The sequence below is a fragment of the Adiantum capillus-veneris genome, chromosome 28 (genome assembly GCF_014529385.1).
Source record: "Adiantum capillus-veneris isolate H3 chromosome 28, ASM1452938v2, whole genome shotgun sequence".
Taxonomy (NCBI): domain Eukaryota; kingdom Viridiplantae; phylum Streptophyta; class Polypodiopsida; order Polypodiales; family Pteridaceae; genus Adiantum; species Adiantum capillus-veneris.
Genome location: NC_140958.1, coordinates 92,401,720 through 92,429,041, shown reverse-complemented (window position 1 = coordinate 92,429,041; position 27,322 = coordinate 92,401,720). Strand labels below are relative to the sequence as shown.

The following is a 27,322-nucleotide window of genomic DNA, read 5'->3' as shown; positions in this document are numbered from 1 at the left end:
AAGAACATGAAATATTTTTACGAAATTCAGTGACAGAAGTACCAAGCACTAATGAATCAAACCAAAGAGATGGTACACATTGGTAAAAGTCAACATCATAAGACTTTATTTCTTTATACATTTCAAAGCAGTAACAACTCGTATTGCAAAACTATTATTTACAGACTTCTGATTACAAAGCGACACAGATACATGAGGCATGTTTTGCTTAACAAAAACAAGAGAGTGATGTACATAGTCTATATACAATGAGTCTTGTTTATCATAAAACCATGGAATTCATAAAATAACATTTGCTCTGTCCAGGCGCATGATGTGGAAATCCAGGTTCTCTTTGTAATCAGTCAGCTCGAGCGACAAATCTAGAACCATCCGATTCCATACATCCGTATCCTCGCCACGAGCAATCTTCACACGATACTCATGGTCAGTGTCCCGCGTCCGCAGGCTCATTTTCTACACCAATTTTGCATCCACAAAATTATGTGAGCTTCCATTATCAAGGAGTACGATCACGTCGTGACGATTGATCTTCCCGGGGAAACGAAGAAGATCGTGCTTATCAAACACTTTGGTGCTAAAAGTACAGTTAGACCATGAACTGTGCGCTAAATGATGGATTTCAACTTGAACAACATCAGAGTTACCTGAGATATCATGAATCAGAACCGAAGGTCGGCCTTGCGGTTTCTTCGTCTTCTTCTTGGGGCAATCTTTAATTTGGTGACCCATCTGGCCACATCCAAAGCAAGGCCCCTTCTTCATTGCATCAGCAACTGAAGCATTTTTGGCTTTCTACTTCTCCTGAGAAGATCTTGGCGATGATTTGGACTTATGTTGGAATCGGGGTCACTTCCTCGAAGCACCCTCACCGGATTAATGGTCTGCAGTTCTTTTCTTCTCATAATTCGCTCCATTTATTAAATGGAACGTCCTGGCCTTTGTCACTTCATCCTCGACATCAATCGGGGCTTTGTCCTTGATTAAGGCCCAACGGTAATCCTCATGCAATCCCAACAGGTACATGTGCACAGCGTGAGTATAATCCACCTTGCAGAAGGTGAGCGCCTCCTTGAAAGCTGCCGTATACTTATCAAAAGACAGAGTTTTCATCGAAAGACTCTGCAGATTGGCATAGGCTTTCAAAGGATCTATTTTGGTGAAATCCCTCTTGAATTTCACACAAAAATCAGCCCACGTCGTAGGCTTCTCTGTCATGTCGCGTCACCAGGTAAGCGCCTTACTACGCAAATAGAGAGGAATCGTCTGAATCCTCCGTTCATCATGCTCCCCATGGAGATCAAAGTATATGGTCCACTGGTGCAGCCAGTTATTTACGGCCAGTTCCGTACACTCCTTCTCTTCCCCTGAGAAATTTGTAGTTTTGTACGGAATCGTGGTAGTCGGACCACCCTGTGAACGCCCAAAAGCAGCAATCTGCATCCGCAATTGTTGGAGATGGGTTTCGCCCTCGGAAATACCCGCAGTCGTTGACTGAGCCATATTTTCGAGAGTAGAGAGTCGGGAACTAAGCCCTTGCACGACCCCTTCGAGAGAGGCCAAGCGAAGGTTCGTCTGAACGTTCGCGTTTTCCAGAGCGGTAACATGATGGTCGAAACTCTGGAAAGTACTTGTAATCCATGTGTAGAGAGCATGCGTGGATGGAATTTGGATATTACCTGGTGCGTCGTCATGCTGCACATCTGAGTTGGAGGAATCCATGGCAAAGTGCGTGAAAAACTGAAAATTTCACGCGAAACTCGGCCTTTTCTGCACTTTGCGTTCGCGAAAAGTTGAAGTTCGAGGAGCTCTACGCGTCAGCGTGAGCGTCTGAAGGCGAGCATGTGATAGCGGGAGTGCGGGAGTGCAAGCAGGTGAGAGAGAGGAGCAGTGGGAGAGAAGCAGCAGAGCCAAAAAGTCAGTTTTCTGTAACTTATGAGTCTCTGTAAGTGAGTTTTTTAATAAACTCAGGTTTCATACTTCTTTAGAAAAACTCAAAGTGTCCAAGCCACTTAAAATAAAAGAGCCACTTATTAAACTTCCCATCACATAGCGTTAAATTAACTCCAGCACCAAGCTACCGGCGATAAGGGAAATCGAACGCAAGCAGCAGATGACACGTGGGAGGAGAGAGGGAAAAATCTTGGCGTGTGCCCGCTTGTGCAAACCACGCGAGAAAAGCCACGTTGGCTTTCTCTCTCTTCTTGCGCTTTCTCTCTCCTCTTACGCTTTCTCTCTCTCTCTCTCTCTTTAGCGCAAGACCTCTTCACTGCATACAGAGAGCAGCCCGCTCTCTTTGCTCCACGCTGGAGGCAACACAGAAGGAGAGCCAAACTTCTTTTGTGTCTCTCTTTCACTCTCTCTCTCTCTCTCTTCGCTTCGCACAAAGAACATTACAAAGAGAGAGTTTTAACTGTATGCTGAATTTTAATGTAAAATCAGCAATCCAATAAGAAATTCACTAATTTTGTCAAAAATCAATAAATTTAATGAGAAACTTGCACTTCCAGCTTTTTTGCCCGCTAAATTGCTGAAGTTTATCAAAAATCAGCAAAACACACATTAACTTTCACCTGCACCCACACTTATGAGAAAAAAAAAACGATTAATTAAATAACCATTTCATTAAAAATTGCATGAAACAAGTATTATCCGGCTCGAACCAGTCTATACGTGTGCACATAGTCCTTCCTGCAGCCAAGCCGGCTCTAATACCATGAAACGCAAGCGGAGAGTGGATCTCCCGGCTACAAGGACCGCCTACAGACATGGGTCGGACAAACCACCCGACCATAGCCACCATCCGGCAGCTCCCCCGCGGTGGGGCCAACGTCCGAGGACGTAGGCGTGCACCTGTAAGACCCGACGTCCCATACCACCCGGCCTCACCTCCTCGAGGTGACCTCGCGCACTCCTAGCCTCGCGGGCTAACCACTGGCACTCTGCCACTGGGGATCGATAACTTCAAATGAGGCCTTGGCCTCCCTTTTATAATAATGGCCGGCCACACTGCCCGTGTTCACACTACGTCCGCCCGGACACTGGACGCCCATCCCGACGGCATCTGGGCTAGATCCCCTCTCTGGTGAGTGGGACATAACATGGGCCATGAAATGTGTTCGCATCATTACCTTTGGAACGAGAAGGGGAACATTTTAGAACTCTGCCGCAAAGTCAACTGGGCAACCAGTCGGGAGATTTTTAGGCGGCAACACCAAGACAGGAAAATGCTTGTAATCACGCCAAGTGGCACATCTCTGTGCACTTTCCTCTTGTAGAAAAATGGGCCCTGAATTTTGTAACTGGGAAGGCTCATTTGTGAAACGTCACAGGTTAAGAGCTATGGAGTGCTTCCTTTCCTCTCTATGTATAGTGTGGTGCTAGGAGTGATGACCTGCACACTGCACACTACTCTCTCCCCCCCCCTACGTGCAGTTATGTGATGCCCCACAAGAGGGCTCTTCATTTGACTGATGTAAAGTTGTGTAGTTTCATGGTTTTGTGCTGAGGCAAGAGCCTCATTGAGCAAGAACAGGAGTAGCTAATTGGTACTCCAAAGCAGGCACCGGCGAGGGTCATAACCTCACCAATGAGGTGCGTTTTCAGCACTGGTTATGCGCTGTATACTGATTGTTTTTCAGCCATACGGATGCTAGATCCATTGGGAACAGTGCCCCACTGACAGAGAACAATTCGGGGACCATTTAGGGCTGAAAACAGGGCAAAAACCAGTAAATACAGCAAGCTGTATTTACTGTTTTTTGGGCAGAAATCAGAGGGTGGAAATGAGTTTCAGCATAGGAAATGGTTTCACGCAAGTTTTGGGGCTGTTATGCTGCCGAAATTTGGCCAAAACAGGTGGTATCTAGTTGGATACAGGTAAAGAATTCCCACGACTCTACTTTGTAATTTACCCTCTCAAAGTATAAAGAAATACCGATAGGGGCGCCTTGTCGGCGTCTGCTCGGGGCATTCTAGCTTGCGCGCCGTGTGTGTACTTAAGTGTAAATTTCCGTCGCAGGTTCTTTTTGCAGAGTACTCTCTCTCTCTCTCTCTCTCTCTCTCTCTCTCTCTCTCTCTCTCTCTCTCTCTCTCTCTCTCTCTCTCTCTCTCTCTCTCTCTCTCTCTCTGCGCGCCACTGCTGTTGCTCCTGCACGCGCCACTGCTGCTGCCCCCTGGGCGCGCCACTGCTGCTGCTGTTTCACCCCCTGCGCGCGCCACTGCTGCTGCTGCTGAACCCGTTGTAGCTGACCTGTTGCGATTGCACGCTGCCAAGGCTGTAGCACTTGCCGCTGCCTCACTGTGGCAGCATTACCAAGTGCACCAGGCCCGCTGCCCCCAATCTCTCACACACGGATACATACCCACACACACACACTACACACATACACGCATACACACAAGTACTCCCTCTCTTCCCCTTCTCCCCTCTTCTTCACAATATGAAGAGAGGGTAGTTACGAAGATAGCCATGTCTTCCCGCATCATCAAGACGCCGGCATCGACAATGAAGACAACGTTCATACTCACGAACAAGAGGCTTGCACAATTGGAGAAGGACATGAAAGAATGGCGGATGGAGAGAGAGATATGGGAGGAGGAGAAAGCCACCCTCATCAAGCTATGGAACGAAGAGAAGGAGGACATGAGAGCGGAAATCCAAAATCTCAAAGAGGAGAAGGAGAGAAGGGAACGGGAGAACCGGAAGGAGAGGGAGAGATGGAGGAAAGAGCAAGAAGAGATGAAGGCACAAATCGATCTCCTTCATGCTTCCATCACATCCCTCACCCCCGAAGAAGGAGAGATTAAAGAGGAGGCTAAGGAAGCCCTCAAGGAGGAGATCACCAAAGCCCTCACCGCAAGCATTGAGGACAAATTAGAGGCCACCAAAGAAGGATGGGTCGAAGTGGTCAAAAAGAACATCAAGAAGGTTGCAAGAGAGTGTTAGGGAATAAAGGCCTAAGTGCCTTGTACTTATAACTTATAAGTTAAAAAGACTTATAAGTGAGGGGGCCCAAGTGTGAATGGCCCCCTAGTCACTTACTCATATACTCAAAGGTGAAGCCCAAATAATACATAGCGTGGCTTTTTCCCAAAATCCAACGAGCCCTCTCTCTCTCTCTCACGTTCTTCTCTGCGTGTGCTCTTTCTGTGCCAATCTCCTCTCCTCCTTCACTCTCATTGCATAGGACAGCAAGTGGGCTCTCTCTCCTGCTCCCCCACACATGGTATCAGAGCTTTAGGGTTTCCAAGAGAGCCATCTTCGCAACACAGATCAGAATTCTGTTTTTGCTCGCTGCAGGAAGGATACTCAACCGTTTTCGATCAACTCTGTCGCGAAGGGATCCTCTCACCGTGTAGAATCGACCTCCGGTGACAGTTTCCCCAAAATTAGGGTTTCAAAAACTGGCGAACAGCAGCCTATTTCTGCTGAAATTGACCAATTTCGGGGTCAATTTGATGTAATTTCATTAGGGCAAGTCTCACACGTCAATCTTACAGGTGTTTCCACCAACGAGATTCTGAAAATTCAGCAAAACAGGTGTTTACAGGTCTGATTTTTGCCCTAAAACAGGGAATTTCAGCAAGCAAATGATGTATACACCTTGTGGAAACCTTTGGTAAGGGTTTGGCAGTGAATGTACGCTGTTTTGGGGTGATTTCGCGTGAAATTTGCTCGCTGTTTTTCTGTAACAGCAAGCTGTTTTTTGCCCGATTGCGCACATTTGGGCGTGTTTAGGTCGGCAAAACAGGGTTTCAGTGTTTGCAATCACTCAGAATGGCTTCTAGCAGTGAAAGTGGCAATTTGTTGCACATTCGCAAGCTTGAAGGTGCCCATAACTTTGCTATATGGAAGAAGCAATGTTATAATGTGATGTTGCAGAAGAAACAGGCGAAACCTATTAAGTTACAGGGTGTGAAACCGGTCGATATGGAGGTTGAAGAATGGGAAGAAGTGGACGAGTTGGCTCGCTCCACGATCATGCTTTCGGTGTCTGACAATTTACTCTTCAATGTAGAGAATGAGCAGACAGCATGGGGCATGTGGAAGCGTTTAGACGAGTTGTATGCACAGCAGAGTGCTGCCAGTAAAGTGTATTGGCTCAAGAAGCTTATGGATCTCCGCATGAAGGAGGGCACGCACATGTCGGTGCACCTCAATGAATTCAATTCTATTTTCAGCCAACTAACAAAGCTGAAATTCACGATTGATGAGGAGTTCAAAGCTACTTTTCTGCTATGCACATTGCCCGAGAGTTGGGATGTATTCCGGACAGCTCTTAGTAACTCAAGTGCGTCACTTAAGTATGCAGATGTAGAGAGTTCTCTCCTGATGGAAGAGATGAACAGGAAGAACACCACAGGTGGGTCTTCTAATGCATTGCACTTGAGAGGCAGGTCTCAACAGAGGGAGAAATCTAACAGTAAGGACAGGGCACGCAGCAAATCTCGTAGGAAAGATGTTTTGTGTCATCATTGTGGAAAGAAAGGGCATTATAAACGGGAATGCTATGAGTGGAAGAAAGAGAAGAACAAGGGTGCTGAAACTGATGCAAAGGACAAGGGAAATGCCAAGAAGAGCACTGTGTTGATTGAGGAAATCAATGTTGCTAGTAGTTGTGACAGTGACAGCAGCACTGATGTACTCAATGCCTCTTCTGTGGATGCACATACCCTTGCTATGGGTTCTGATGTGGACATGCATACTTGGATTCTTGATTCAGGTGCCTCCTTTCATGTAACACCTCATAGGGATTGGTTTACACAGTACTCAGGTGAGGTGCAGGGCACTGTTTATTTGGGAGATAACTATGCATGTGACATTGCAGGTATTGGCAGTGTCCAGTTTTCTTTTGCTGATGGTATGACTTTTGTTTTGCACAAAGTGCGTCATGTGCCACAACTCAAGAAGAGTTTGATTAGTACAGGGCAGCTAGATGATGCAGGCTATCACACCACTTTTGGTGATAGTAAGTGGAAAATTTGTAAAGGGGCCCGGATTGTAGCCAAGGGTTGTAAATCGGACACTTTGTATCCTTTGCATATATCTAGTGTGCGTGACCATGTTGTCGCCGTAACCGAGCAGCCAAGTGTTTCTTTGTGGCATGGCCGGTTGGGACACATGAGTAAAAGAGGAATGGAAACTCTGTCTCGTTGTGGTTATTTGCCGTGTTTGAGGTATGCTGATTTTTCTCATTGTGAGCACTGTATTTATGGTAAGCACAGTCAAACACCGCACAAAAGGTCACTTTCTTTGAAGTCTGACAGGTTAGACTTAGTGCATTCCGATGTATGTGAAATGCCACAGTTGTCCTTAGGGGGAAAGAAATATTTTGTCTCGTTTATCGATGATGCTACACGTAAGGTGTGGGTGTATCCAATACGTGCTAAAAGCGATGTTTTGGATACTTTCAAGAAGTTTCTTGCGTTTGTTGAGAATCAAACTGACAAGAAGCTTAGGTCTTTGCGCTCAGACAATGGGAGGGAGTATGTATCAAAAGCATTTATTGACTTTTGTGCTACTAAAGGTATTAAAAGAGAGCTCACGGCTCCTTTTAATCCCTCTCAGAATGGAGTTGCAGAGAGGTTGAACCGGACTATCCAAGAGAAAGTTCGGAGTATGCTGTCACATGCTGCATTACCTCATGGTTTTTGGGCAGAAGCTGTGCAAACAGCTATTCACTTGATTAATCGCTCACCTAGCAAGGCTTTGGGTGGAAAGGTGCCTGAGGAAGTGTGGTCTGGCAAGCCACCCTCATATGCACATTTAAGAGTGTTTGGTTGTGAGGCCTATGTTCACATCCGGAGTGAACTGCGCACCAAACTAGAACCAAAGTCTCATAAATGCATTTTCCTAGGATATGGTGAGGATGGTGAAATGGGGTATAGATTATGGGATCCCGCATTACGGAAAATCATACGCAGCAATGATGTCATCTTCAATGAGAATTGCATGCACAAACAGCCCACAAAGGTCGAGGAAGTGCGCCGGGTTGTTTTTCGTGAAGATGTTACATATGGACAGCCAAGAAGGCCCAATGTTCAGCAGCCTTTACATGCTGAAAATGGTGCTGAAAATCAGCCATTAGCTGCTAAAAATCAGCCCCAACAAGTTGCCATTGATGCACCACAGGTAGGGGAACAGGTTGATGCTCCTAGACCGCCCGTTGTTGCGATACAACCGGCTGAACAGCCTGCTGTTTTTGATGGTTTACAGGCTGAAAATCCACCTGTTATGGATCATTGGGTGCGTAGGTCTACTCGGGTGACAAGGCCCCCCGATAGATATGAACCGTCTTTGGACTATGTCATGCTTACTGATTGTGGTGAGCCGTCTTGCTATAAAGAGGCTATGCAACGGGAAGACAGTAAGAAATGGTTCAAAGCAATGGTTTCGGAAATGCAGTCTTTGGAGAAAAACCATACATGGGACTTGGTTGATTTGCCTAAAGGGCATAAGGCTCTGCCATGTAAATGGGTTTACAAGACCAAGGTCACATCTGATGCTTCTTCTAAGTACAAGGCACGTTTGGTTGCTAAAGGGTACAAGCAAAAGCATGGTGTTGATTTTGATGAGATTTTTTCTCCTGTTGTAAAGCTTGCCACATTACGTCTTGTTCTAAGCCTGGTTGCTTCTGAAGATATGGAGTTAAAGCAAATGGATGTCAAAACAGCGTTTTTGCATGGCGATTTGCTTGAGATGATCTATATGATGCAGCCAGAAGGTTTTGTGTCAAAGGGGCAAGAGAAGAAAGTATGTAGACTCTTGAAGAGCTTGTATGGTTTGAAACAGTCTCCCCGTGCATGGTATCACAAGTTTGATACATTCATGAGGTCTCAAGGATACAAAAGAAGTAATTCTGATCACTGTTTGTATATCAAAACGGCAAGTGATGGATCTCTTCTATTGCTGATTTTGTATGTTGATGACATGCTTATTGCGGGTAACAATATCACGGAGTTGGATGCACTACAGCAAAGCTTAAAGAATCGCTTTGACATGAAGGATCTTGGTAATGCTAATCATATTTTGGGCATGCGTATCTCTCGAGATAGGATCAACAGGCGTCTGTATCTATCTCAACGAGATTATGTCAATAAGGTGCTACATCGTTTTCATATGGATGGGGGAAAGGCACTTGGTACTCCGCTGCCTCCATATGTAAAAGTGACTGCACATGACTGCCCAAACACAGATGATATGCGGGCTGAAATGGCCAAGGTTCCTTATGCATCAGCCGTTGGCAGTTTGATGTATGCTATGGTTGCTACACGTCCGGACATTGCATTTGCGGTGGGAGTAGTAAGCAGGTACATGAGCAATCCTGGCAAAAAGCATTGGGAAGCAGTGAAGTGTATCTTGAGATACTTGAAAGGCACTAAAGACTTGTGCATTTGTTTTGGGAAGAGTGAGACATCTGTGCATGGCTTTACAGATGCAGATTTTGCTGGACATCCAGATTGCAGGAAGTCTACCTCTGGATATGTGTTTACTTTCACAGGAGGTGCAGTTTCTTGGATTTCCAGACTGCAAAAATGTGTTGCTTTGTCTACCACTGAGGCTGAGTATGTGGTTGCCACTGAGGCATGCAAAGAAGCTTTGTAGCTCATGCGTTTGGTAGAAGAGCTTGGCATTAAGTCACCGGTTCCTGTGCTACACTGTGATAGTCAGAGTGCTATTATGCTTGCAAGGAATCCTGTTTTTCATGCCAAGACAAAGCACATAGAGGTGAAGTATCATTTTATCAGGAGTGTGCTTGATGACAAGAGCATTACACTTGTCAAGGTGCACACAGATGACAATCCTGCAGATCTTTTGACCAAGAGTCTTCCAGCAGAGCGGTTTGCATATTGCCGTCAGATGATGGGTGTTGGATGAGTAAGTGCATGATCAGCTGTTGTATCATAGTTAGCTGATTCTTTGATCTCCCAAGTCACATTGCCTTTAGGTGGGAGGTTGTTAGGGAATAAAGGCCTAAGTGCCTTGTACTTATAACTTATAAGTTAAAAAGACTTATAAGTGAGGGGGCCCAAGTGTGAATGGCCCCCTAGTCACTTACTCATATACTCAAAGGTGAAGCCCAAATAATACATAGCGTGGCTTTTTCCCAAAATCCAACGAGCCCTCTCTCTCTCTCTCACGTTCTTCTCTGCGTGTGCTCTTTCTGCGCCAATCTCCTCTCCTCCTTCACTCTCATTGCATAGGACAGCAAGTGGGCTCTCTCTCCTGCTCCCCCACAGAGAGGAAGCCCAAAAAGATGAGGTACTCATCGTACACACAACCATCGAGGAGGAGAAGATGCGACAAGCTCGCCGTCTCAATGTGCGAGTGACCGGCATCAAAGAAGAAGAAGGGTCTACACCCGAGAGCGATGGGAAAGCTTTATGCAAGAAAGTGGGATACAAGGAAGAAGAGATCCCTTTCTCCAAAGTTTGGAGAGCCGGCAAAGATCCAAAGAAGAGAGCTCTCATCCTCCAATTCGCCTCCGAGGAGTCTCGAACTTCTTTCCTCCGAAAGAGGGTCATCTTGAGAGGGCTAGAAGGCCCCCCGATTTATCTTGATGATGACCTCACAAAGATGCAACAAGATCACCGTCGCGCGTGCATGCCTAGAGTCTACCAAGCCCGCAAAGAAGGGAAGAAGGCAGTATATCGAGATGGTAGGGTTATCATTGATGGCAAGACCATCGCATAGGGACTCGCGGCCTGTGGGACACACGAGGAGATTCATGTCACGGTTTGGAATTGCAATGGAGACCTATGGACACACCCAGAGAGACTTGAGGAGGTGATGAGAGGTCGAGACATCATTCTACTTACAGAGACACACGAGAGCCCAGAGAGAGGGCTACCACGGATACATGGATTCCAGTGGGAGTCTCTACATCGGGGGTGTATGCACCAGCACACCACTCGTGGCTCAGGAGGAGTGGCCATACTCTTTAGACAGGGGCTTCAATGCTCGTACGCGCAGTGAGCAGTGTGAGGCATATGACCACGAGGACGCAGAGGCACTACACACTCTAGATGAGGAGGCTACTATGAGAGATACAGCAGACAGAGCTCCAGTCACAGCCTACGGACGACATCTACTTCGACTTGGCTCCCAGCACCGTCTCGTTATTTATAACGGGATGGTCCAGTGGCCCACCTCAGGGGGCCTGACTTGTATGCCACATGGAGTTGCAGAGGGAGGGGGGAGTACAGTCGACTATATTCTGGGACCAGGGAGGCTACACACCTTATCACATCCTTCACCATTCCACCCATACCCATCGGAGCCGACCACACATACCTCTCTTTCTCCATCACCGGAGATACCATCCCACACAGCTCCACAGCACACACTCCACACACCACCATCCATTTCACACATGAGCTAGCCTCTCTTTACTCGGCCGAGGTCGAGCATGGCCTATGCCTCCTCCACCCATCCACACCACTCTCAGTTCTCACATCACATATCTCTTCCATTCTCCACACTTCAGCTATTAGCTCCTTTCCACACACCACTCACACAGGACGCACTCCCCCCCCCGGGACTATGCCTCAGAACCGCTGGTATGATGATGAGTGCAGAGAGCTATACCGACGCCTCCGCGCACAGCGAGCCTTAGGAGAGATCACAGAGAGAGAGGCCAGACGGCATATGAAGACGCTGACACGCCAAAAGCGGCGAGCATTCGAAGAGGCACAGGAGCTTGAGCTATACCACCTATTCATGAGCATGGATAGCGCGACAGCATGGCGCACCCTGCGCGAGCCACGTCCGACTACAGCTATTGAGGATCCACCGATATGGCATGATTATGCAGAGCGACTTTACGAGGTGCCAGGACAGCCTCCTATCCCACAGCCACACGAGCCACGCCCCACGTGCTCCTCCTTCTTTACAACACAGATGGTAGAGAGGGCCATACGCCGCATGCAGCACAGACGATCAGCTGACCATACTGGATTACAGAGTGAGCACATCATTTATGCGGCCTCCACTATAGCCCCGTTGATTGCACATGTCTTCAACCGGGCTATAGGGGAGGGCTTCCCAGAGGAGTGGACACAGCACACCATAGTGCCTATCCACAAATCTGGCGACACCCTGGATCCAGGGAACTACAGGACTATCATGATTGGCCACACGATGGCCAAGCTATATGGAGCAGTACTTGAGGCACAGCTCAGCTGCTACGCAGAGATCGAGGGTTTACGAGCTCCAGGCCAGGCAGGTTTCAGACGAGCTTTCTCCACCACTGATCACATCTTCGTTCTGCGCTGCCTCATTGATGGGGCAAAGGCGCGGAAGAAGAGGCTTTACTGCTGCTTTGTGGATTTCCGCAAGGCCTTTGACACAGTCCCACGCGAGAGACTGTCACCAGCGTGTGACTACTATCTATCCTTTTTGTTGATTTCTTTCTTATTATCTATTTACTTTCACTTTTTGGAAACACCCCTCGGGAAATCTAACTGCCCTGCATTGCATAGCTAGTGTGGAACTGTCCAGAGGGAGTCCAGGCCTGAGGGCAAGAGAGCACTAAGGTTGGACAAGGACTATGGTTAGCCAAGTGGGGTCATTGACTAGCCAAAGTGGAATCCTTTGCTACAGAGGCTACATTTCAGTTCTGGATGTGGCCGCAGTGTACAAAGAGGGTCGGATGACCTAGAAAGATACAATGGCAGCATCTCCTAAAATTTAGGGAACTGCTATTTTGGGACCTGAAAATGTGTTGGCGTCATTACCTCCGGAATGACAAAGGGAACATTTTCTTACTCTGCCGTGAAGTCAACTGGGCAACCGGTTGGGATATTTTTAGGCGGCAACCCCGAAACGGGAAAATGCTTGTAAAAGTGCCAAGTGGCACCTTCTGGTGCACTTGCCTCATGCAACAAGAAGTGGCGCTGAATTTAGGAGGGGGAGAGCCTCATTTTCAGATTTGTCACAGGTTAAGAGCTATGGAGTGCTTGCTTTCCCTCTTATGCACAGTGCGGTGCCAGGAGTGATGCCCTGCACGCTACGCACTGCCCTCTCTCTCCCCTTTGGCAGTATGTTATGCCCCTCTAGTGGGCTCTTCATTTGACCAATGTACAGTTGTGTGGGTTCATGCGCGATTGCCGAGGCAAGAGCCTCTTGCACAGGTACTGGATTAGCTAGCGGCTAATCCCCCCGCAGGTACAGGTGAATTCGGAGAGGTTTCACGCCAGAAATCTCGTCCGATTCAAAGGGCAAGTAGCCCTACAGGTGCGGGAGCTCGAGGACTTGCTAGGGATGCGACCGGCACGCGGAACGGAGCCCGAAACAGTGAATTACAGCCTGCTGTGTATTTTTGCAGGTTTAGGGTTTTGGCCCTAAACGGACCCTAATACCCCCAGGAGGTTCGGGGACGCAAGGGGACCGCTGTACAGGCGATCTGGAGCATTTTCAGGGCTGAAAACAGAGAATTCAGCGTGCTGCAGATTCTCGCCAGGTTTTGCAAAGTGCCCGTATGCGTCGGGAAAGTCAGTCAATGCGTGGGAATACTGACCGTGAAGGGTTCTAGTACAGTTATGCTGCCGAAATCGGGCTGGAACAGTGGAAATTCAGCCGAGTTTGTGCGGGGCAGCTTGTAGGAACCACAGCGTTTATTCCCTCTTTTGAATAATAAAGAAATACCGAAAGGGGCGCCTAAGTTAGGGGCCAATCTGGTGTCCGTCTACTCATACAGGTGCAATCTAGCAGCCTGTATCCCTCTCCCCTTTGTTGTGTCTTGAAAATACAAGTAAAATAGACGACTAATAATGGGTGAAAGCTAAATCAAGGTTTAAAATAAAGTCTACCGCCCTTTTTGGATCTTACAGGCCGGTTTCATGGTTCCATCGACGGGATTAAATCACTTTTTTCCATAGAAGTGAGCCTTGGTCAGTTTTTGGGCTTGAAGACACAGGGGATCATAGACCAGACACAGGGAATTGCAATTATGGCTGACAGACCAGATGATGTGACTGAAGAGGTTTCCTCTTCACAGGGTCAACAGACACATGAAGTGGGTGAGTCCTCAAGACCACCACAGACTGATGATGATATATTCAGGACCCAGTTGGTTACTGCTGTGGCTATGTTCACACAAGTAATGCAGAATCCGAGGTTTTTAGCCTTTCTGCAACCTCCTGTTCCGTCTCAGCAAGTTGGGTCACTGGATCATATTCAAAAGCCTGTTAAGACTCGAACACAGGTGATTCATACCGCACAGTCAATGGAAACACCTGTACACTTGACGGAGAACATGCAGTCTCCACAACGTATGCCTAAGGTGCAAGAACAGGTGGCTGAGATGCCAGTTTTTCAAGCTGTACCAATTCAGCCCGCCACCTTTCAGCAGCCTATAGCTGGTTCTAATGGGCAGGGAAGCAACTTACAGGCTATGCAACAGGTCTTCCCACCACCTTCAGTACACCCTGGCTATTTTGGAGGTGGATCCGTATTCCAAAGCATGGCTGGTCATGCACCTGGAAACCAGTTTTATACGCCAGGAACAGTGTTTGCGGGTGCTCAAACGATGATGCCTAACCCCATGTACAGTGTCATGGGTATGCAACCAGGGTTTCAAAGCACTCAGGGACAATTTGGGATGCCACAAGCAAATTTTGGTATGGCTGGAATTACAAATCAGCAGCCAAATATGGCATTTCCAGGTCAAGTTAATAGCGGCCAAGGAACACAGATGAACCCTAATAGTGTTCCCATGTTTCAGTCACTTCCATATGACAATCTAACGCCGCTGGAGAGGCCAACTCCGTACAAAGAAGGTGGCAAAGATGTGACATTCACGACCTTTACAGGGTTTGATGACAGGAAGAAGGCTCTTTCATTCCTCCAGCAATTTGACAAGGCCTATGCAGGGGGAAACTTTACAGAGGCTTCAAAGGTCCGCAAGGCAGCCACTTTCTTGACAGGGAATGCGGGACAATGGTGGACAACTTTATTGCTTCAAGGGCAAGCTCCGTCCACATGGATTTACTTCAAGCAGATTTTTGCAGCAGCATGGTTATCTGATGATTTCGAAGCAGATGTCATGACAGAATGGCACCAGCTTAATGCTGCCACTTGCAGAAATCTGGATGATTACAATCGGAAGTTTTGGAAAGCTCTACTTCCAGTAACTTCCTATAGGTTTGTGCCATTGACAGAACAGATTGAAAAATACTGTTGTGGCCTACCCAAAGGATTGAGAAAATACTGCACGAAGACAAAAGTCACTACTTTGACGCAGCTCATCGAGGTAGCAAACACTGGCAATGGTTTGCTCAAGGGAGAAGATTGTGAATTTAACACTGGCGTCAAGGCAGGATCAGGCAAGAAAAATTCAGCCAAGAAGCACGTTCCCAATGAGGCTCCTAAAGGGACTCAGGAGTCCGCCAACGCAGGGAAAGACAAAGCTACGGCTGAATCAGAAAAAGGACCAGCAAAGAAATGGAAAAGACGTTTTCCTCGCAAGTCAGAAGAGCAAAAGAAGGTCCTGAGGACAGAGAACAAATGCTTTATATGTGAGCAGCCTGGCCACATTGCTTACAACTGTCCTACAAAGAAAAGGCCAGCTGATTCTGAAGACAAGGAGGACAGGAAGGGAAAGAAGCCCATGGCTGGTCTAGTGCCAGATATGGTGGGCGACAAGCCAAATTCAGATGCAAGTGAGCTTTGCAGAGCATGGGGAAAGGTTAGGGATCAAACAGTGCTTATCTTCTTTGATCCAGGTGCCAAAGCCAACTTTATTTCCCCAGAATTGGCTTCAAAGTTGGGAATCAGACCTGAAGAGATGGGGTATACAGCAGAGGCAGGTTTGGCATGTCCTGGCCATACAGAGGCTGTGACACCCATCATTGGAAAGTTGCGTCTACATATCCAGTCCTATGTAGATGCTGAAGAATTTTACATCATGCCACTGGACGGATGTGATGTGTTGTTAGGTATTCCTTGGTTATTTCGTGTACAGGGAATCATGGATGCCTACAACAAAAAGATCACTGTACAGAGCAGGGGAAAGACTCACATTCTGGATGTAAAGCTTAAAGGGGAGTCTATTCCCACTGTATCAGCTTCTGCTATTACTTCTGTAATGAAAAAGCATCTTTCTGCGTACTTGGTTTTTGCACGTGAAGTGTCAGATTGTGATGAATCAAATTTATCTGTGCTAGATAAAGAAAGGTCAATGTTTTTACAACAGTATAGTGACTGTTTTTCCGATTCATTACCGTCTCAATTACCGCCAGAGAGACCCGAGGACCATGCGATAGATTTGGTGCCAGGCTGTAGCCCACCAAATAAGCCTCCGTACAGGGTTAGTGCGGCTCAGCAGAAAGAGATAATGGGCCAAGTACAGGAGTTGTTAGAAAAGGGGCTGATTCAGCCCAGTTCATCTCCATTCTGTTCTCCAGTGTTGTTGGTGCAGAAAAAGGATGGCTCATGGCGTATGTGCATCGACTACCGTGCACTGAACAAGAATACCATCAAGAATAGGTTTCCTATACCTAGAATTGATGATATTATGGACAAATTAGAAGGAGCAGCTATGTTTAGCAGGATAGATCTAAAGAGTGGGTATCATCAGATCCGCATTAGATCAGAGGATGTGCACAAGACTGCTTTTAGAACAACGTTTGGCCTTTACGAATTTTTAGTGATGCCCTTTGGTCTCACAAATGCTCCTGCTACGTTTAATAGGATGATGGACAGAATTTTCCGTCCACACCAGCAGTTTGTTGGTACATTCTTTGATGACATGATAGTCTACTCAAAGAATGAAGAGGAGCATAGGCATCACTTAGCCATTGTGTTCAAAGAGCTACGCAGTCATAGGTTGCTCATCAATGCAAAGAAAAGTGAGTTTTTTCTGGAAGAGATTCACTTTCTGGGACACATTGTCTCAAAGGACGGTGTCAGAATGGATCCTGCAAAAGTCGAAGCGATCAAGTCATGGCCAAATTTGAAGACGGTGCATGATGTCCGAAGCTTTTTGGGACTATGCTCCTATTACAGAAGGTTTATTCGAAATTTCGCTGAGATTGCTTCACCTTTACATGCTCTTCAAAAGAAGGCAGTCACCTTTAGATGGACACAAAAAGAGATTTCAGCTTTTAATCTCTTAAAGGAAAAGATGACTTCGGATCCAGTCATTGTGTTGCCAGATCTTAGGAAGTCATTTGTGGTCCAATGTGATGCCTGCGGTAGTAGCATTGGTGCTGTGCTAATGCAAGATGGCAGGGTAGTAGCCTATGAGAGCAGAATTTTGCAAGGGCCAGAGATGACCATGCAGGTCTATGAGAAAGAGTTACTGGCTGTGATTCATGCGCTCTTAAGTTGGAAACACTACCTGCTAGGTGCAGATTTCGTTGTCCAAACGGATCATCAGACCTTGCGATACTTCTTGACACAGACAAAGTTATCTGAGAAGCATATGCGATGGGCAAATATCTTGTCCATGTTCCATTTTCAGATTGTGCATGTGGAAGGCAAGAAGAACGTTGTGGCTGATGCCTTGTCAAGAAAGCCACAAATTTCAGCTGTGTCGATTCCTTATCATCATGAACTTGATGATATGAGAGAACAGTATGCAAATGATGAAGATTTTGCAAGGGTCTTCGAGCAACTAATGGATGGACAACGTCATGAACACTATCTTCTTAAAGACGGGTTCATGATGATGCATGGCAGATTGTGTGTCACAAAGCCATTGCGACGCAAAGTTATGGAAGAGAGTCATGTCCCACCGTATGCAGGGCATCGTGGTATCGATGCTACAGTTAAAGCGGTTGAGACATTCTTCTATTGGCCTACATTGAGAAGAGATGTGGATGCCTTTGTGCGAGAATGCCTAATATGCCAAAAGGTCAAGTTTGACAGGCAAAAGGCACCAGGGTTATTGCAACCACTACCTATTCCAGATAAACCATGGGAAAGTATTGCTATGGATTTTATCTTTGATCTTCCGAAAACGCAGACAGGAAACGATGGTATTTGGACCATTATTTGCAGATTCAGCAAACAGGCTCATTTTATTCCTGTCAGGAAGAAGATAAAGCCAGATCAGATGGCACGCTTGTTTATGAGCAATATTTTCAAGTATCATGGCATGCCACAGTCGATTGTCAGCGACCGTGATCCACGCATGACAAGTTTGTTCTGGAGAGGCTTGTTTGAGAATATGGGCACCACGCTCAAATTCTCTTCGTCATTTCATCCTCAAACAGATGGGCAGTCAGAAGAGGCAAATTCTACTGTCCTAGATCTGCTGAAGTGCTATGTGTCAGAGCATAAAGGAAAGTGGGAGCAGTATTTGCCATTGGTGGAGTATGCATACAATAATACAGTGCATTCATCAACTGGCAAGGCACCTTTTGAGATAGTTGAAGGTAGCAAGAAAGTTCCTCCCATACTGCATACAAAGGACAAGATATTTGAAGCAGATAAGTATGTTCAAGACATGGATGAAATGTACAAGAAGGTCAAAGTGGCCTTAGAAAGGACTCAGGCAAAGCAAAAGAAAGCAGCTGATCGTCACCGTCGTGAAGTGGTATATTCACTTGGTGATTGGGTGCTTCTACGGTTTGAAAAGGCAAGGTTAAAGAAGATGAAGGGCAAGGAAAGACTGTTTCCAAAGCTCAGCATGCGTTACTATGGGCCTTTTCAAGTGTGCGACATAATCAGTGATGTTGCATATAGGCTGAAATTGCCTGACAGTTGGAAGATTCACAATGCGTTTCATGTGAGTCTTCTCAGACCCTATGTGGGTGATGTGCCAGAAGATATGCCAGCTGAAGATCAGCCGGAAGTCGAGGAACTTGACGAGATCTTGCTCCCTGAACAGATTTTGGCACACAAAGAAAGGAAAGTGAAAGGCAAGGTTGCTAGGCGTTACTTGGTAAAGTTCAGAAACTATCCACCAATGGATGCTAAGTGGATGGAAGAAGGTGAACTTGCAGAGTCACCAACTGTGTTATCACTCTACTTGGAAGCCTTCGATTTGCAACCTACCTTGACCCCTTGAGTTTCAAAGCTACATGGATTGTCAGTGTGACAATGGCTTCTGAAACAAATGATGTACATGGTATTTAAAGTGAGCTCAAATGAAATACCTGTTACATGAATGTTAGAGCTGTACAGATTGTCAGTTTGGCAATTGCTCTTATGGAATGTCCAAAAGTTTGGTTAGTGCTATAGAAGTGAGTATTTCTTGTCAGTTTGTCAAGGATACAGTGATTGCTTCTATTGAAGAGTACATGTGTAACTGCATTCTTAAACTGTCGGTTTGGGTATGCTCGAAAGTGTTACGGGATCCAACGTGTACTATAAGACAGTGGCAAAATGTGCAGCTACCATTTTGTCATTGGAAAGTTAGTGACTCAAAACAATGGCAGAGTGCGAAGCTACCACTATGTCATTGGGACAGGGTTCACACGCAGGCAATACATGAGTCGACGAGGTGTTGAATACACCAGGGTTGACAATGAGCATGTATGTGTCGTATATGTGTCGACAGGTGTTGAATACATCAGTGTTGACAGTAAGCATGTACGACATAGATGCAAACGAGGACGTTTGAGATTTCAAGAGGGGGGTATGTCACCAGCGTGTGACTACTATCTATCCTTTTTGTTGATTTCTTTCTTATTATCTATTTACTTTCACTTTTTGGAAACACCCCTCGGGAAATCTAACTGCCCTGCATTGCATAGCTAGTGTGGAACTGTCCAGAGGGAGTCCAGGCCTGAGGGCAAGAGAGCACTAAGGTTGGACAAGGACTATGGTTAGCCAAGTGGGGTCATTGACTAGCCAAAGTGGAATCCTTTGCTACAGAGGCTACATTTCAGTTCTGGATGTGGCCGCAGTGTACAAAGAGGGTCGGATGACCTAGAAAGATACAATGGCAGCATCTCCTAAAATTTAGGGAACTGCTATTTTGGGACCTGAAAATGTGTTGGCGTCATTACCTCCGGAATGACAAAGGGAACATTTTCTTACTCTGCCGTGAAGTCAACTGGGCAACCGGTTGGGATATTTTTAGGCGGCAACCCCGAAACGGGAAAATGCTTGTAAAAGTGCCAAGTGGCACCTTCTGGTGCACTTGCCTCATGCAACAAGAAGTGGCGCTGAATTTAGGAGGGGGAGAGCCTCATTTTCAGATTTGTCACAGGTTAAGAGCTATGGAGTGCTTGCTTTCCCTCTTATGCACAGTGCGGTGCCAGGAGTGATGCCCTGCACGCTACGCACTGCCCTCTCTCTCCCCTTTGGCAGTATGTTATGCCCCTCTAGTGGGCTCTTCATTTGACCAATGTACAGTTGTGTGGGTTCATGCGCGATTGCCGAGGCAAGAGCCTCTTGCACAGGTACTGGATTAGCTAGCGGCTAATCCCCCCGCAGGTACAGGTGAATTCGGAGAGGTTTCACGCCAGAAATCTCGTCCGATTCAAAGGGCAAGTAGCCCTACAGGTGCGGGAGCTCGAGGACTTGCTAGGGATGCGACCGGCACGCGGAACGGAGCCCGAAACAGTGAATTACAGCCTGCTGTGTATTTTTGCAGGTTTAGGGTTTTGGCCCTAAACGGACCCTAATACCCCCAGGAGGTTCGGGGACGCAAGGGGACCGCTGTACAGGCGATCTGGAGCATTTTCAGGGCTGAAAACAGAGAATTCAGCGTGCTGCAGATTCTCGCCAGGTTTTGCAAAGTGCCCGTATGCGTCGGGAAAGTCAGTCAATGCGTGGGAATACTGACCGTGAAGGGTTCTAGTACAGTTATGCTGCCGAAATCGGGCTGGAACAGTGGAAATTCAGCCGAGTTTGTGCGGGGCAGCTTGTAGGAACCACAGCGTTTATTCCCTCTTTTGAATAATAAAGAAATACCGAAAGGGGCGCCTAAGTTAGGGGCCAATCTGGTGTCCGTCTACTCATACAGGTGCAATCTAGCAGCCTGTATCCCTCTCCCCTTTGTTGTGTCTTGAAAATACAAGTAAAATAGACGACTAATAATGGGTGAAAGCTAAATCAAGGTTTAAAATAAAGTCTACCGCCCTTTTTGGATCTTACAGGCCGGTTTCAGAGACTCTTCCAACGCCTTCACAGCATTGGGGTACCAACAGAGATGATTTGGGCCATATATGCTCTCTACAAGAAGGTGACGGGTCGAGTTCGTTGCCCAGGCGGTTTTTCAGAGGCCATTGCTAGCACCATTGGTGTTAAGCAAGGATGCCCACTCTCCCCGACACTCTTTGGGCTCTACATCGACGAGATCTCCGACTACATACTGCGAGCAGGGGGAGAGGGGAGCGACTTGGCAGGTACTCCGGTCCACATCATGCTATATGCTGATGATATTGTGTTGATTTCAGAGTCACCCGAGGGCTTGCAACGCCATCTTGAGGCCTTGGACGAATTCAGCACACACAGGGGGTTGACTGTGAACCTTGGCAAAACCAAGGTTATGATCTTTCACACATCCAGTGCAGTGAGGAGCGCTGCCACCTTCACAGCAGCAGGAGGAAAGGTTGATGTAGTCACCTCCTATGTCTACCTTGGCATCACATTCACCAGCCTACCAGGACCCTTCACTATGAGGCAGGCTGCTGCTGACAGGCTCACCCGAGGATATGCAGCTCTGGCCATGCTAGAGCGGAGATGCCACCAGGCACACTTTCAGGAACCCCGCACGAAGGGGTGGCTTTTCGACACCTTAGTCACCCCGGCCTTGATGTACTCGGCGGCAGTATGGGCACCAGGATTGACAGCTGACCATTGGACACAGCTTGAGAGGCCACAGGTATGTATGATCTCACGCTTGCTCCGCAGCAAGAAGACAGTGCCACATGACATTATTAGAGCCGAGCTCGCCACACCACCCATGGTGGTAGAGGCACTATTCCAGACAGTCTGCTTCATCCAGAGGATGAGAGAGCTACCTCCTGACAGACTTACTCGTAGAGCATTTGAGGCAGCTATACAGCTATCAGAGAGTGGGCATGAGAGAGCATGGTACTCACAGGTCAGAGCATGGTTTGAGGGACACGGTCTTGACATGGAGAGCCTACCACCATTCCAGTACGACCCCCACTCACCATATGTTCACCTCTCTCGCAGTGAGAGGAACTTGGTACTGAGACAGGATCTGTGGCAGCTATACACTAGGAGAGTCTGGGAGTCACCTGGCTTGGGGACGAGGATGTCAGATTACAGAGACCAGTTTCTCACCATATTGTCCGGGGGGTTCATACATAGACCACGCTACATGGACACATATATGCCACATAGCTCACAGGTGGCGATTGGTCAGCTGAGAGTGGCTTCACACAGGTGAGAGATTGAGATCGGGAGACATACTGGTGTTCCCAGGGAGGAGCGCGTCTGCAGAGCCTGCACAGAGGAGGTGGAGAGTGAGGAGCACTTTGTATGTAGATGCAGAGCATACACTGAGATCAGAGGCAGGTATGAGGCCCTATTCAGAGGACAGCCCACTCTCCGAGAGATCATGGACTCTCGAGATCAGAGACAGCTCGGACGGTTCTTACTAGAGATACAGAGCCATCGGGACACACTACTACAGCCACACACAGCTACACAGACAGAGGGGAGACAGTCGCAGCTCACAGACTTCTTTCAGAGGATTACCGCCCCTCCCCCACCAGACACTCAGAGGGGAGTGACACTCCCACAGGCGGAGGTGAGCCGAGCTAGACGACGACCACGAGTCACAGGCTACAGGGGCGCGAGCTCCCACCACCGACAGATCGAGGAGATCCGAGCCCGGGAGCGCCATGCCACTGAGGAGCGAGTGGCCCGGATGAGGGCCGACCCGACAGCTTTCATCCGGGCAGCCTTGGCACCAGACCCGCCCATGTACCACATCTTACATCCCCCCATTAGTACAGGATGGAGCTAGATAGCTTGATGCATTCTCATGATTGTACTACCTTGAGCATATAGACATGCATATACCCCTAGAGATAGAGCTCCATCCCTCCTCAGATACCCCACTACCTACACTCAGTTGTGGAAGGCAAGAATGTTGCGGCTGATGCGTTATCAAGGAAGCCACAAATTTCAGCTGTGTCAATTCCTTATCATCGTGACTTAGATGACATGAAGGGACAGTATGCTACTGATGAAGATTTTGCAAGGATGGGCAACATCATGAGCACTGCCTCCTCAGAGATGGTTTTATGATGATGCATGGCAGACTGTGTCACTAGGCCATTGGGACATAAGGTCAAGGAAGAAAGTCATGTTCCACCATATGCAGGGCATCGTGGTATTGATGAGACAGTTAAAGGGGTAGGGACATTCTTCTATTGGCCTACTTTGAGAAGAGATCTAGATGCCTTTGTGCGAGCATGCTGATTTGCCAAAAGGTCAAGTTTGACAGGCAAAAGGCACCAGGGTTGTTACAACCACTGCCGATTCCGGATAAGCCATGGGAAAGCATTGCTATGGACTTTATCTTTGATCTTCCAAGAACGCCAACACGGAATGATGGTATATGGACCATTATCTGCAGGTTTAGCAAGCAGGCCCATTTTATCCCTGTTAGGGAGAAGATAAAATCTGATCAGATGGCACGCTTGTTATGTACAATGTGGATAAGTACCATGGTATGCCACAATCGAATGTCAGTGATCGTGATCCTCGCATGACCAGTTTGTTCTGGAGAGGATTGTTTGAGAACATGGGCACTACGCTCAAGTTCTCGTCTTCGTTTCATCCACAAACTGATGGATAGTCAGAAGAGGCTAATTCCACTATCTTAGATCTACTGAAATGCTATGTGTCAGATAATGAGGGCAAGAGGGAACAGTATTTGCCTATGCTTGAGTATGCATACAATAATATCGTGCATTCGTCGACTGGCAAAGCACCTTTTGGGATTATTGAAGGCGGCAAAAAAATTCCCATTTTGCATACAAAGGACAAGATCTTTGAGGCAGGTCGATATGTTGAAAACATGGATGAAATGTATAAGAAAATTAAAGTTGCCTTGAAGAAGACTCAGGCAAAACAGAAAAAGGCTGCTGATCGTCACCGTCGTGAATTGTTGTTATCACCTGGTGATTCGGTTTTGTTAAGGTTCAAAAAGGCAAGGTTAAAGAAGATGAAGGGCAAGCAACGGTTGTTTTCTTAGCTCATTATGCATTACTATGGGCCTTTTCGAGTGCTTGACAAGATCAGCCATGTGGCTAACATGCTGAAATTGCCTGATGCGTGGAAGATTCATAATGCGTTTCACGTCAGTCTTCTAAGACCCTTCGTGGGTGATGTGCCAGAAGATATGCCATATGAGAATCAGCCAGAAGTTGAGGAACTTGTTGAGATCCTAGTACTTGAGCAAGTTTTGGCACATAAGGACAGAAAAGTTAAAACGACAGGTTGCAAGATGCTATTTGGTGAAGTTCAAGAGCTATCCGTCTATGGATGCAAAGTGGATGGAAGAGCATGAACTGTCAAAGTCACCAAATGTATTGCAGCTTTACATTGAAGCCTTTGGGTCACAACCTACTTATGCCCCAACCCAACGTGTGCAAAGGAGGGGTAATGATAGAGCTAGCACATCAAAAATTCAGTGTAATAGATGGAAATGACAAAAGTATGAAGGTCTCATTAAGTTATTTGTATCTATGTGTTACAACTAAGACACAGTGATGAAAACGGAAGCGCACCTAATGCGCGATGGAATAAGGGTGGGAGTGGCTAATAAGTCCGCAATCGAGACACGATCATTCTTTGATAAAATAACCTGTAAAACTTAGAAGCGGCATCTGCGTCGTTTGCTCTTCGGTAGCGGTATGCTTTCAGAATAGCACACACCTGAAGCTCTGATACCACTGTAACGGGAACAGGCATCACGTGCCAACGAACAAGAATAGGCTGAACACTTTAAATAACATCGGAACTGGAAAAGATGCACAACACACGAGACAAGGAGTGGCGGAGTTCCACCCCAAGAGAGCACTGACCCCAAACCTTGGCACCCCTTTAGGTATTTCTTTATATTGCATCAACAAGGTACAACTCCCATGGCTCTGCTCTGCATATCCTGCAAGCAGACTGCCAGAGTGAGAGCCCTTGGGTCATGTTTCAAGGCCCTTGGCCTCTATAAGCAATTTACACGAAAAGCATTCAATTCTAAAAACATCTTGCCTCTCAAAAGCAGCCAACGCCATTTGCGGAATTCCGTACAACTTTGCTACGTCGGCACCTACCATTGCAATTCTCGAAAGTCCGTATTGTGTGCCACGTCATCAACGTAAAACACGAGCGTCCATGTAGTTGCCACATCATCAGCAGTTTCGCAAAGATTTTGTTGTGTGTGGTCTTGCTTATTTAAAATAGCTCTAGACACTTGGGCACCGTCGGACAGGGTCCCATAAGCTGGTGGGACATTCTTTAAAGTTGACGAGGACTTGTAAGTTGGTGAAAACTTCTTTTGTTGTTGCTTCTTCTTTAGCTGCTTCTTCTTACTTCTTAGGGTTTACGTCCCTTTGCCGGGATTTGCAGGTTGGCTCCGTTCTTCGGTGGCTTGACACCTTAGCAGTTTGTGATACACATCCACAACATGGGCTACAACCCCAACGCTGATCCACCTCCTGGCATCAAGGAAGAACTAGAGAGAGACAATACTTGATCTCTGCTCTCCTAGGCCGGCACACAAGGGATGGTGCTTTGCCTCTAACTGGGGATGTCCACACGATGGGTTGCCTTGAGGGTATTTAGCCATATTTAGCTCGGGTTTTGGCTTTGTTCCATGGCGAGGGTAGGTTCCTCTTGCCTTAGGGTATTTTTCCCTTGTTGTCCTAGGGCCCTTTGGGTCGATAGCTTCAACATCTAGGTATTCCCATTGGGACCCTTTTTCTAGTCGTGGAGCTTGGAGGCTGGGTCGGGCAGCTTGTAGATGGGCCTATATAGGGGGCCAAGGGGATACTTGGGCACCAAACCTTATCTTTAGGCTCATTAAGAGTGCCATCTCAAACGTAAAAGCTAGTGGACTTTCTCACAAGCGCTTGTGATCCAAGGTTATCTTATCCTTTGTAGTGATTGGCATGGTATTGAAACAGTTGGTAGCCCTCACATTCAACAAAGCACAGCTCTAGGGAGGTTGTGGCTAAGGAGTTTGCGAATAGCTATGGTTAAGGGGGTCTCACACATTATTTTTGCATTGTTAAAAAGTGGCAGTGTATGGACATGCTTAAAAATGTGTGTGTATGTGTCTATTTGTGTACGCGTGCATGCGTGCAAGAAGGTGAGGAAGAACGAGATTTTCCTTTCCAGCCATGGTGGAAGGGTGGAGTGTGATGGTGCCTAAAAATTGCCATATCACTCCTCTAACTAGAAACACAGAAGGCAAATAAAAGAAAATTTTCCTAACTCTGATATGCCAATGTTCCGAAATGTTTGTCGCCCCTGTGAAACAAGGAAGGAAGCATACCAAAAGCTTCTGTCCCACCATCAACACATTGGAGGGGTGCGATTTCACTGGAACTCCTGTTTTATTTAGGTGACACAGATAAAATACAGTATGCCAAACAAAGATGCAGTGAGAATGTGACCTGGATATGCAAGCTGCATCTGCTATCCCCTTGAAGGTGATGGCTATGGAAGGCAGAAGGGGGGAGGTAAAAGACAGGTGATCCATCCGCCTGATCAACAGCAAAACGAACAGCAGAACCAATGGGCCAACCATCAGAGGCAGAGGAAGTGCATAGAACACCCTCGTTGCATACATCGGCCAGAGTTCGTGCCGCTTCCGCAGGAGATGGCCTTGCAGAAGCTGCTGCATCAACAGAAGAAGCAGCCACACAAAGAGGGGCATACCGGGAACGTTGCAGCTCTCGTCTGCAGACCCACCTCAGAGATGCCCATTTGCAGCTTCCGAAGCTGACGCAGCGTACCACCGATGGTCCCTGTCCCGCAGAAGAAGCGGAGGCGGCAGAGAGGAAGAAAGGCTGCTTAACGGACCCTCCCGCTCGCTGCAGAGCGTTCATTCTGCTCCTTCGAACAGGCGCATTCAAAAATGTTATCCAGAGTTGAGAGCGAGCTGCAAGGTAGTCCCACCAAAATGGCCTGTAAAATATTTACCGGCGAGAATTGACCATGGAAAAAGGCGAAGTTGATTCATTCTTTGGAATTGAGGCAACGTCTCTCTCTCTCTCTCTCTCTCTCTCTCTCTCTCACACACCAGAAGCTCTCTCACTTCCTAGTGCATTGGCCAGCTCATTCGAGAACCCTCTCGCTCCCCTTCACCGACCTTCTTTGCATTGTTTCCAGAAGGCTCTCGCTACCGCTCACCGACCTCTCCTTCATAAACAAGCGCTT

At 47.2% G+C, this 27,322-nt stretch overlaps 1 protein-coding gene across 2 annotated transcripts in view; it reads right to left on the bottom strand.

Moving 5' to 3' along the window:
* Positions 1-27,052, bottom strand: part of PGR7 (proton gradient regulation 7) — a 61,381-nt gene extending 34,329 nt beyond the window's left edge. For both annotated transcript variants that reach the window (XM_086505189.1, XM_086505191.1), the window contains exon 1: positions 26,557-27,052. In XM_086505189.1, coding sequence (XP_086361315.1) covers positions 26,557-26,991 — 435 coding nt within the window. In that variant the 5' untranslated portion in view covers positions 26,992-27,052. The remainder of the gene's footprint in view (positions 1-26,556) is intronic.
* Between the last annotated feature and the right edge of the window lie 270 nt (positions 27,053-27,322).